Source organism: Dendrobates tinctorius, unplaced genomic scaffold, assembly GCF_039654945.1.
Source record: "Dendrobates tinctorius isolate UK_male_01 unplaced genomic scaffold, ASM3965494v1 ptg000162l, whole genome shotgun sequence".
Taxonomy (NCBI): domain Eukaryota; kingdom Metazoa; phylum Chordata; class Amphibia; order Anura; family Dendrobatidae; genus Dendrobates; species Dendrobates tinctorius.
Window position 1 is genome coordinate 16866596 of NW_027361829.1, and position 12860 is coordinate 16879455.

The 12860-nt window shown below is 41.7% G+C and overlaps 1 protein-coding gene across 3 annotated transcripts in view; it reads left to right on the forward strand.

The window, feature by feature from the left end:
• The window catches only part of TERT (telomerase reverse transcriptase), a 159899-nt gene that overhangs the window by 116385 nt on the left and 30654 nt on the right, over positions 1 to 12860 (forward strand). For all 3 annotated transcript variants that reach the window (XR_012220872.1, XM_073549864.1, XM_073549865.1), the window contains exon 11: positions 4971 to 5156. Coding sequence is in view for 2 of the 3 variants with exons in the window: in XM_073549864.1 (XP_073405965.1) it covers positions 4971 to 5156 (186 nt within the window). In the remaining variant the exon portion in view is untranslated. The remainder of the gene's footprint in view (positions 1 to 4970; positions 5157 to 12860) is intronic.

The window sequence follows — 12860 nt, forward strand, 5'->3', positions numbered from 1 at the left end:
ATGGACCCGTAGACTACAAGGTACACTAACCAGGACGGAGGAAGCAGAGCTGGTTTACCATATTAATTTGCTAAAACCATGGAAAGATAGAGACCACCTTGGCGGGGACAGTCCGCTGTTTGCATTTCCTGCAAAGAAGGCTCCATTACCTCTGGGTGTGTCAGGAGAAACCTTTTCTGTAGTTAAAATAGCAGATACTCTGTCCCTTAAACAGGTTCAGGAGGTCCAGGAGTTTGTTAGCCAAAATACAGATGTTTTCTCTGAGCTCCCTTGACGTACCTTCATAATCCAACAGGACATTATCACGGAGCCTCAGGTCAAAATCCAACTAAAGCCGTATCGGGTGCCTGAGGCCCAGCGAAAAGCCATATCGGAGGTGGTGAAAACTATGCTGCAGTTAGGGGTCATTGAAGAGTCCCAAACTGAGTGGGCCAGCCCAATAGTCATAATACCTAATCCTGATGGGACGCTACGGTTCTGTAATGACTTGAGAAAGCTTAATGAAGTTTCGAAATTTGGCTCCTACCCCATGTCCCGGGTGGATGAATTGATATAGCGGTTTGGGCAGGCATGGTATTTTTCAACTCTTAACCTCACAAAAGGATACTGGCAGGTGCCCCTAACAGAGGCGGCTAAGGAAAAATCGGCCTTTGTGACGCTCGAAGGGCTTTTCCAGTATTAATTATTACCCTTTGGTTTGCATGGCGCGCCGGCGACGTTCCAGCGGTTAATGGATATTATTCTCCGTCTCCATCGCCATTATGCCTCAGCCTATCTTGATTATATTGTGTACAGTGCATACTGGGAAAGTCACATAACAAAGGTACAGACAGTGATAGATTCGCTCCGACAAGCAGTGCTAACCGACAACCCAAAGAAGTGTTCCATAGGGTTGGAGGAAGCTCGGCACTTGGGTTATGTCATTAGGAGAGGAGTCCTCAAACCCCAAGTAAACAAAGTGGAGGCAATTCAGAACTGACCCCCTCACAACAAAGCAGGTGAGAGCCTTTTTAGGTTTAGTGGGATATTACAGGTGATTTATTCCCAACTTTGCCACCTTGTCCGCGCCTTTAAAAGACTGCTTGAAAGGGAGGAATTCTGTGTTGGTCCGCTGGAATGATCAGATAGAGGAGGCCTTTGTAAAGTTAAAGGGGTTGTTCGGGCTTTTCACATAATCTCAGTGCATATCTGGGCTGCAGAATGCTGACAATAAGTAACTTACCTTCTGTGGTGAGTTTGCAGGGTTTCCAAGATATGATCGCTTGCTTCTAAGAAAAACGTCCAGGGGGGTCTGTTCTGGCATTGAAATGAGAACTGGTCGTTTCCTCCTACTCTACTAAAAACATGCCCTCTATAGCAACAACCCCACCCTCCATAGCAACAGGCCCTTCCCGACCACGTGAACAAGCCTATCCCTCCTCACACAGTAACAAATCCTCCCCCTCTAGCAGCCTTGCAGAGAGCAGGACCACCCAGCTGCTCCTCCCCCAGACACACGCTGAACAGTGATCTATGGAAAGTGAAACTAGTGAGGAGGAAACGACCAGTTCTCATTTCAATGCCAGAACACACACCCCCCCTGGACGTTTTTCATAGAAGCAAGAGATCATATCTTGGAAACGCTGCAAACTGGCCACAGAAGGTAAATTACTTTTTGTCAACATTCTGCAGCCCAGATATGCAATGAGATTATGTGAAAAGCCTGGACAACCCCTTTAAAATCAGTTCTGTGTTGTACACCAGTTCTGGTTACACCCGATTTCAAAAGAGAATTCATCATGCAGACCGATGCCTCGGAGATAGGACTTGGTGCCATGCTGTCTCAAGAGGTTAACGGGGAAGAGCATCCCGTTAGTTTCCTGAGCCGGAAGCTTACCCCAGCCGAAACCAGGTTCAGTATTGTGGAGAAAGAGTGCTTGGCCCTTACGTGGGCACTTGACTCTCTTCGCTATTATCTGCTGGGGAGAGCATTTCGTTTGGTGACCGATCATTCCCCTCGTGGATGAGTCAAGCTAAGGAGAGGAATACGTAAGTGACCAGATGGTTTCTGTCCCTGCAAAATTTCAAATTTTCAGTAGAACATCGGGCAGGCAGACTACAGGGGAACGCAGATGTCCTGTCCAGAGTCTACTGTATGTCATGTGTCCACCCCCATAGGGTTGTTCAAAGGGGGGAGGTATGTGGTGCAGTGAAAGGTGTAGTGCTGGATGGAAGATATATTTCTCACAGCAGGATAATTTGGCCTGGATTTTCCCTAAGTCTCCGGATTTTCGGGGCAACACCTGACATACTCAGCTGCAGCAATCAAGCCTGGAGTTATCCTGGATTTGTATTGTCTGGTTACACATGCTACAAAGGTTTGTGATAAGACTCATAGCAACCCTGGGAATGGCACCTGGCGGACGCCGGTGACCAGCACTTAACCACATTGCTAGTGGTGACCAGGCGGCTGCTTAGTTAAGTGCGTCCCATGCAAGGGTGAGTCTTGAGACCGGTGGACCAAGCTGGAGTACGTTTGTGGGTTTTTTTTCCCCTCTTATTTTCCGCCACCTACTGTTTAAAGCGTTAATAAACCACTGAGGTTTGGACTGTAAGCCTGTGTTTTGCCTCATCACTGTGTCCCTACCACTTCCTACGAGAGCAAATCCCTACAGTTGTCATTATGATTTGAAAAGCAGTATGACAATAAATGGCTTCACCCAACCACTAACCATGAGTGGAGAAATGTTTTGGTGTTATCATTCATATTCTATGAAAAAAGCCCAAGAAAGCAAAAAAGCAAAAATTCTGGCTGAATATGTAAACTTTTGAGCACAACTGTATGTTGGTCACCAAGACTATCAAAAAATATAAATTGTCCCCAGAAATTTTAGACTTGATTTCTATGGAGCCCTGTTGCATGATCATGGGTGTAATGCAGAAAATGCTTATTGCCTGTGGTCAAAGTTAGGGATCATTGAAGCATAATGCATACTATATTATTAATAAAAGTGTTGTCCAGTGCAGCTCATTTCCACAGTGAAAGTGAGTGGTGCCCATGATGTTGTGAACCCACTTGCCTGCCAAGGCAGGAGCACATGTCTTGTTCATTAGATAGGACACTTTCATTATACCTGCCAATCACACACAAACATTGGCAGATTTCATGCACATGTCCTATTCTACTGAACAGGACATGTGTGCAATACTTGTTGATCATGCACGCTCCATGGCAGGTATATTAGAAGGAGAAAGACTGGCACACTGTCCTTTTAAGAGAATTGTGTGATTGAAGAATGGATTCATGGTCCAGACTTAGAGGTAGGAACCTCAGCATCACAAAAGAAAATGAGACTATAGGTCTCGCTGCAGTGTGTAAATTGATTTGGATGCTACATTGGTGTAGCACTACCATTCCATATGTGTGGTAATACATGTGAATTTGTAGCAGTACCATTTAGCAATAAGTAATAAATACAACGTTGAACATCTTACTTAACCCCTTTACATACCCTTGACAAAAGTTATCCAGAGCCTTAAAATTTGTTGTGCGGTGAGGCTGTTATTCCAAATAAAGGATTGACTCTCTGTCCGTTCCTAAAGATTAGACTCATTTCTGTTGTGGCGCTCTGCACACCCACTGATGTCCCACCATCATAAACATCTTAAATGAAGTTTGAGTGCTGCGGATCTTCTTTTTTTTGTCCCACCACCAAAGATAGAAATTATTATATTGTGGCCGGGATTTTTTCCATGAATGCACATAGGGAATCAGGCCTTCATTTGTCATGCAACTAGTTTCTGATACAATTTAGATTTTTAGCTGCCAGATTAGTCTTATCAATCCCATGGTTCCCCAACAAGGTTTGTTATATTTGACATGTACAACATGAAATAAAAAGCTCTTCAAATGTATCTTTAACTCTAAAATTATTAATTTAAAGGTTTTGTTTCATCTTAATCAGTGTGTAAAATTGCAAAGTGCTTGTAAAAACGAGTAAGCTTGCAATTTACCTCTTATTTAAAAATCCTCTCTTTTCTCAAGATTCTTAATTCCATATCTTACAGCTTGTTGCAAAAGGGTACCAGTAAACTTAGATGTTGCCAGTTAGCAAGGCGTGCATACTTGTTAGCTGTACAACTTACAAGCATGGCTTTGGTGCTGGCTGAACTCAGCCATTCTCAGTGCCCTGTGCTTCTCCGATGCTGTAGAGGCAAAGCAGCATTGTAGACTCCACAATTCCAGCTAGCGGCTCAACCATGTCCTAACCCCTTTAAAGAGGATGGCCACTTTTTGGCTAAATCTCTAAAGAGCCTTAGACTGTTTACAGGAATAAGCAATCATGAAGTATGGCTTACCCCTGCACTGTATTCCAAGGCTTCTGTTACCCATTCATCAGTGGCGTAAACACTGGGCTTCAGCTGTCAACCTGTGCATGTCACTTAAAATGGCAGAAGTCACATGGGTAATTGTGTGGCTCTGTACTCTTCTGGGCAGATACATTTGGCGGAATGTCCTGTTTCTGCAGCAGATAACAAAGCTGGGTAAGTAATCATTTGTTTACCCACGAGAACCCCAACGTTTTGGGTGACATGAACATGGCAGCAGTGCCATCTGGATACTTGAGCAGTATGGGCCTTTACATACTTTCCTCATGCCTATGTACAACAATTTTGAGTGTTTTCGAAACTTAGACAAAATATGACCAATCCTTTCTTAAAGTACAGAACAGAGGAACATTTGTTCATTGCTTGTTTTAAATAAAACCTGGGTAGAATAAGAAGATCAGAGGTTTTTCTCTTTTTGAGACAGTCAACAAAATAATAACTAGAAAAAATGCTAGAAGTAGAAAGCGTACTTAAACCTTTTTAACATTAAAATTATTATCAATTGCATTGTATCCATTGTTAACAAATTCTTAAAAATTAGAAAGGATTGGTTTGTGTTTGGGAAAACAAGTGTAGTAATGTTTTGCTTTCATCCTTTTAAGAACTCTGGCTGCAGGCATTCCTGAGTATGGCTGTTCTATAAGCCTCGACAAGACCGTTGTGAATTTCCCTATTGATGACATTCCAGATTGCTCCACAGTAGAGCAGTTACCGGCCCGTTCCTTGTTCCGCTGGTGTGGCCTATTGCTTGACACACACACTTTGGAAGTTTTCTGTGATTATTCCAGGTAAAATGATTAATACATTGCATTATAGTCCTGTTATAGTCCTGTACCTGGCACCTTTAACCCTTTCACTGCCAGGGATTGTTTGTTTTATATTTTGTGCCTCTGGTTCCCATGACAATTTTTAAACACTTTTAAACTCCCATACCTATATATTTTCTGAAAGTAGACACCTGGCTTATTGTCACAATAGGACTTCATATACGCAGTCCTCTTCAAATAAATTTGTATAATTCATGTTCATGTCTAAAACTGTGAACAAAAAATATGGAGGGCGAAGAAAAGATGTGCACACTGTTATATGGGTGGTGCTGGCTGAACCTGGTTGTAGTGCAGCTGTTTCTTCATCTTCTAAAACTGTGAACCAAACAGAAAATTAGCGCTCCTAGACGCGAAACGGACGTTGTCAGACCTTGCTCTCTCCTGTGCTCACTCCCCCGGCCATAATGTTTTAACATTGCCAATAAAGTAAGGAATTTTTCTGAAGATCGGTGAGTGCTATCTATTTACTTTTTAGTGGATTTCCAATAAATAGTTATATTTACAGTGCCTTGCGAAAGTATTCAGCCCCCTGGAACTTTTCAACCTTTTCCCACATATCATGCTTCAAACATAAAGATACCAAATGTTAATTTTTGGTGAAGAATCAACAAGTGGGACACAGTTGTGAAGTTGAACGAAATGTATTGGTTATTTTAAATTTTTGTGGAAATTCAAAAACTGAAAAGTGGGGCATGCAATATTATTCGGTCCCTTTAACTTACTACTTTGTTGCGCCACCTTTTGCTGCGATTACAGCTGCAAGTCGCTTGGAGTATGTGTCTATCAGTTTTGCACATCGAGAGACAAATTCTTGACCATTTTTCCTTGGCAAACAGCTCGAGCTCAGTGAGGTTTGATGGAGCTCGTATGTGAACAGCAGTTTTCAGCTCTTTCCACAGATTCTCGATGGGATTCAGGACTGGACTTTGACTTGGCCATTCTAACACCTGGATACGTTTATTTGTGAACTATTCCATTGTAGATTTTGCTTTATGTTTGGGATCATTTTCTTGTTGGAAGACAAATCTCCGACCCAGTCTCAGGTCTTTTGCAGACTCCAACAAGTTTTCTTCAAGAATGGTCCTGTATTTGGCTCCATCCATCTTCCCATCAATTTTAACCATCTTCCCTGTCCCTGCTGAAGAAAAGCAGGCCCAAACCATTATGCTGCCACCACCATGTTTGACAGAGGGGATGGTGTATTCAGGGTGATGAGCTGTGTTGCCTTTACGCTATACATATCGTTAGTCATTGTTGCCAAAAAGTTCGATTTTGGTTTCATCTGACCAGAGCACCTTCTTCCACATATTTGGTGTGTCTCCGAGGTGGCTTATCGCAAACTTTAAATGACACTTTTTATGAGTATCTTTGAGAAATGGCTTTCTTCATGCCACTCTTCCATAAAGACCAGATTTGTGCAGTGCTCGACTGATTGTTGTCCTATGGACAGACTGTCCCACCTCAGCTGTAGATCTCTGCAGTTCATCCAGAGTGATCATGGGCCTCTTAGCTGCATCTCTGATCATTGTTTGAGGTGAAAGTTTAGAGGGATGGCTAGGTCTTTGTAGATTTGCAGTGGTATGAGACTCCTTCCATTTCAATATGATCACTTGCACAGTGTTCCTTGGGATGTTTAAAGTTTTGGAAATCATTTTGTATCCAAATCCGGCTTTAAACTTCTCCACAACAGTGTCATGGACCTGCCTGTTGTGCTCCTTGGTCTTCATGATGCTTTCTGTGCATCCATCCCTGGGACTGTCACAGAGCAGGTGCATTTATACGGAGACTTGATTACACACAGGTGGATTATATTTATCATCATTAGTCATTTAGGACAACATTGGATCATTCAGAGATCCACAATGAACTTCTGGAGTGAGTTTGCTGCACTGAAAGTAAAGGGGCCTAATAATATTGCACGCCCCACGTTTCAGTTTTTGTATTTCCACAAAAATTTAAAATAACCAATAAATTTCTTTCAACTTCACAATTGTGTCCCACTTGTTGATTCTTCACCAAAAATTTACATTTGGTAACTTTAGGTTTGAAGCATGATATGTGGGAAAAGGTTGAAAAGTTCCAGGGGGCCGAATACTTTCACAAGGCACTGTATGTAACAGCAAAAAAAATCGAACAAAGTGCTCCTATTTGGTATTGCCACATTCATAACAACCCAACCTGTAAAACTGTCCCACTAGTTAACCCTGTCAGTGAACACTATAAAAAAGTGAGTAAAATAATGCTTTTTCATCATACCGCTGAATTAAAACTAAAATGAATAAAACGTGACCAAAAAGTCAAATGTAAAAAATGGTATAGCTGAAAACGTTATCTTATTCCTCAAAGAACAAGCCAACATACATCTGTCAGCGGAGAAATAAAAGTTGTATCTCTCAAAATATAGCAATGCAAAACCTTCTTTTTTTCTAAAAAAAAAAAAAAAAAAGTTTTTATTGTATAAAAGCGGCAAACCACAAAAAATGATATACCATATTTTTCCGATTATAAGATACAGTTTTTTCTCCAAAAATTGGGAGGAAAATAAGTGTGTGCCTTATAATCCAAAAGTAGCTTACCGAAGAGGGGTGACTGCAGTAGAGCGGGATCACAGGAGGCAAGGTCTGTGCTTCGGGAGGCTAGCGGCAGGAGTGGGGCGATACTGCCAGCACTGTGCTAGGAGGAGGGATGTCCCAGCGCTTTGGACCCCAGGCTCTCCTAAGATGTCAGCACTTCCTCGTGATTTCTCTGCAGTGGGTTTTGGGAAAATGGCCGCCGCAGGCAGCGTATGCACAAATTAAGATCTTGGGAGAAGAGATTTCAGAACATCTCCAGAAATCCTTTAGCAGCTACCCTGCCTCCAGTCGGCATAAATTGTAGAAAAATCACAACTCAACTCACAGAATGTGCATAATATGACTATGCGAAACCTTTTTTTCTTTTTTCTTTTTTTTTATAAAACGTCTTTCAGTGTATGACAGCTGCCAAATATAAAAACAATATAAATCTGGTATTGCTGTAATAGCACCGACCCGAAGAATAAAGTCATTTAATCACTTATAGCGCGTGAAAAACGGTGTAAAGATTAAAACCAATTCTTTACCTGCTGTTGATTTTTTTAATTCTGCCTCCCAAAGATCGTGGTAAGGCTGGGCTCACATTTATTCTGAGCGCTTACACCGGGATTTCCATGTAAATCTCTGAAACACATGACTCAAATGGAACCCACGGCAGAAGATTCCTTATAATGAGGCAAATGGAGGCACCGTGGACTCCGTGTGGCTACCTATAATCCAGTAGTGTCTGTCTTTTTAGGCTTGCATAAAAGAATGGCTGGCGACGGCTACAGATTTGTGCACCTTTGAAAACAACACCGCTGAACAGAGGCCAGACAGAGTCCAGAGTAACTCTGCTGCCGCATTATAATGAATGGATCCCATCGGGGGTCTCATCTGAATCATGTCACTCAGAGATTTAGATGTAAACCCCAATGTAAGTCCTTAGCGCAGAGTTCCTGATAAATGTGATCCCAAATGTTATGTAAAATGTTCCCTACAGAAGCTTCAAATCAAACCACAAAAAAATCAAGTCCTCACTCAGGTTTGTCATCTGTTAACGGAAATATTGGGGGCTTTTTTATGTGACGGGCAGCACAAAGGCTTTGGCTTCTAATCTTCAGTGTGACTGAACCACAGTTGGCGTCCACATATTTAGCATTTTTGTAGTGATGAGGGCCCACCTAATTTACCGATGCGTGTCTCCAGTATCACTATCTGGGCACAACATACTGGTCACTACAACATACTGGTCACCACAATGTACTGATCACTACATGTATATACAATACAATATAAAGCAATCAACAAATGTCATGTGTCTGACAATTCCAATAAAAATGGCAACTTGTCCCACAAAAACAAGCCCTCACATGACTGTCAGCCGACATGGAAAAATTATAGCTATGGACATGCAAATACTTGTTTTTGAAAAATGAAAAAGCATCTTTTAGTGTGTGACAAACAAAAAAAATTATATAAATCTGGTATCAATGTAATGTCACCGACCCAAAGAATAAAATTGTCTACTCACACCACATTAGGAATGGCATAAAAAAAATAAAGTCAATTCTTTACCTGCTGTTGACTTGTTCATACTGCCTCTCAAAGATCGCAGTAAGGCTCAGCTCACGAGTAAATAAGATCACAGTAAATCCCTTACACCGGGATTTACATGTAAATCTCTGAAACTCAGACGAAACTTCCGACAAAAGATTAACTATAATGAGGCAGATGGAGACTCTGTGGACGCTGTCTGGCCTATGATCTGGCGGTGTCTGTCTTTTTGAGCATGTATAAAAGCCCTTTCTGTCAGTTTTCTGCACTTCTGAAAAAGAAACACTTATCAGAGGCCAGGCTGAGTCCAGAGTAATTCTGCTGCCTCATTATAGTGAATGGATCCCTCGATAGTTTCATCTGAATTCCGTAAATCAGAGATTTAGATGGAAACCCCGGTGTAAGTGCTCAGCATAGAGTGCAGGATCAACGTGATCCAAAATGTTATGAAAAAAATTTCCCAACAAAAGCTTCAACTAAGTCCACAAAAAAAGCTAGTCCCCACTCGGGTCCATCATCTGTTAACGGAAATATAGGGGGCTTCCACGTTACTGGTAACAGGCTCTGAAAAAGTGCTATGGCTCCTTACCCCACAAATAAAATCAAGTGAATTTTGTACTTCCAAATCCAAATTCTGAGCCCCACAGTGTGCCTAAATCACTTTTAGCATCCACATGTTTGACATTACTGTAGCGATGAGAGCCCACTTAAATTTATGGGGTCTGTGTCTCCAGAAGCACAAGCTGGGCAATCTAATGTGCAATGGACGAGCACTACCATGGCAGATTTGTAATTTTCTCTTGGCAACATCCATTGCTGCTTGTTTCTGGAAAACACCCATGGAGTCAAAATTGTCACTACACATGTAGATAAATCCCAAAGGGGTGTAATTTAGAAAATGGGAATACTTGGGGGGTATTCTGCTCTTCTGCCACTTAGGGGCTCTGTATATGAAGTCCGCAAACTGTTCTACTATAATTTATTCTCCAAAAAGGCAAAAAGCACTCAGTTCCTCCCGTGACTTGCCCTGTGGCTTAGCAGTAAAGGACAGCCACATATGGGGTATTGCCATATTCAGCAGAAATTGTCACAAATTTTGGTGCCATTTTTACTCATTCCTTATGTGAAAAATGTAAAACCTGCTGCTAAAACAAAATATTTGTGGTAGAAATGTAATCATTTTTTCTTCATTGCCCAATGGTATAAAATTCTGTGACACACCTGGTTGTAAAATGGGGTTACTTATGGGGGGTTCTGCTGCTCTAGTACCTCAGCGACTCTTCCACTGGGTCATGACACCCACAAATCGTAACACTAACATTTCAAATGAAATGCTAAATTTACCGTATATACTCGAGTATAAGTCGATCCGAGTATAAGTCGACCCCCCTAATTTTGCATCAAAAACCTGGGAAAACTTATTGACTCGAGTATACGTCTAGGGTGGGAATTGCCGAAGATACTGGTAAATTTCAAAAATAAAAAAAGATAAGAATAAAAGTAATAAAGTGAGACATCAGTAGGTTAAATGTTTTTGAATATTTATTTAAAAGAAAAACATTAAATAAGCCCTGTAAGTTGAAAAGAGGGTCAACAACACCAATAGGGCAACAACAATGACTTTAAAAGTACAAAAACCTCAGCTCAATGTAAAACGCAAGAGTTAAAATCCTTCAAAGTCACTGGATTCCTCATCATCTGTATGTCCAAACAGAGCTTCAGCTGGTAAGAGGTTATCAGCATAGACATTGTCGTCATCATCACTGAGTTGGTCATCACTGTCACTGCTGTCGTCTTCATACAAAGCACTGTCTTCACTGCCATCCATAGCATTACTAATGCCACATTTCTTGAAGGCGCGTTGCACCATGTCCTCTGGAATCTCTTCCCATGCATCACGAACCCACTTTGCTATTAATTCTATGTTCGGCTTCATCAGATTTCCAAGTTTTGTTAGTCGGGCTTGACCAGATGACATCCACTCATGCCACATCCTCCGCACACGGTCTTTGAAAGGTTTATTTAAACACACATCTAGGGGCTGCAATACAGATGTAAGTCCACCTGGAATAACCGCCAAAGTAACTTGAGAAGACTTTGCCAATTTTTTGATGTCATCACATGTGTGGGCTCTGAACATATCCCAAACTAGCAATGATGGTTTTTTCTTTAAGGCTGTTCCTGGTCGTCCATTCCAAATTTCTTCCAGCCATTTTTTTGTTCCATCTTCATCCATCCAGCCTTTAATATGAGCGCGCACTGTATTTCGTGGTGGGAATTGGACCTTTTTAGGCAGGGTCTTTCTTTTAAAAATAATGACAGGCCGCAGCTTTGTTCCATTAGCCAAACATGAAAGAACGACTGTGAAATGATTTTTTTCATTTCCTGTGGTTCTGAGTAGAATAGTTTTTTCTCCCATATTTGCCACAGTTCTGTTGCTGGGAAGATCAAAAGTCATAGGTGTTTCATCCATATTTCCAATATCTCCCAGGTCATAGTTATGGATCCTTCTTTGTTTTATGATGAATGAATGGAATGACATCACTTTTTCATCAAGGTCTTTTGGCAACTTCTGTGAAATCTTTGTTCTTTGTCGCAAACATAGGCCAAATCTATTCATGAACACCATCCTGCTGATGCAACAAATTTTTCTATTCCTGGTGCTTTCAATTGATCTTCTTTAGCCATTTGAAGGGCATGTAAGCGAATTCCCATGCGTGTTACGCAGTAGCCATTTTGACGACACTCCATAACCCATTTATGCAATTCAGTCTCTAGAGCCCCATACGACACCTTCAAACCACGTTGAGCTTTTTTGCCTTTGGAGTCTTTTCCAAGTCCGCTTTCATTTTCCGCCAATCCCTTACTAGTTTTTCGTTAACACAAAATTCCCTACTTGCAATACTGTTATTGCTTTCTTCTGCTCTTGACACAACCTTAAGTTTGAAACCAGCTTCGTACGACCTGCGTTTTTGCTTTGGTCCGGGATTTGAAGTACTGGGATCCATTTCTAACAGGATAAAAAAAAACGCTCCGTCCAAATACCGTAATGCTGCACAACATATGCCCCCATAAATGCTGCACAGTGAATAATGGTGGCCCAAATACCGTAATGCTGCACAACAGGTATGCCCCCATAAATGCTGCACAGTGAGTAATGGTGGCCCAAATACCGTAATGTTGCACAACATATGCCCCCATAAATGCTGCACAGTGAATAATGGTGGCCCAAATACCGTAATGCTGCACAACAGGTATGCCCCCATAAATGCTGCACAGTGAGTAATGGTGGCCCAAATACCGTAATGCTGCACAACATATGCCCCCATAAATGCTGCACAGTGAATAATGGTGGCCCAAATACCATAATGCTGCACAACAGGTATGCCCCCATAAATGCTGCACAGTGAGTAATGGTGGCCCAAATACCGTAATGCTGCACAACAGGTATGCCCCCATAAATGCTGCACAGTGCATGATTTATTGGCCAAGTGATAGGATTACCGGTAATCCTATCATGTTGCTGCTGCCCCTGCTGGAATTTAAAAAAAAACAA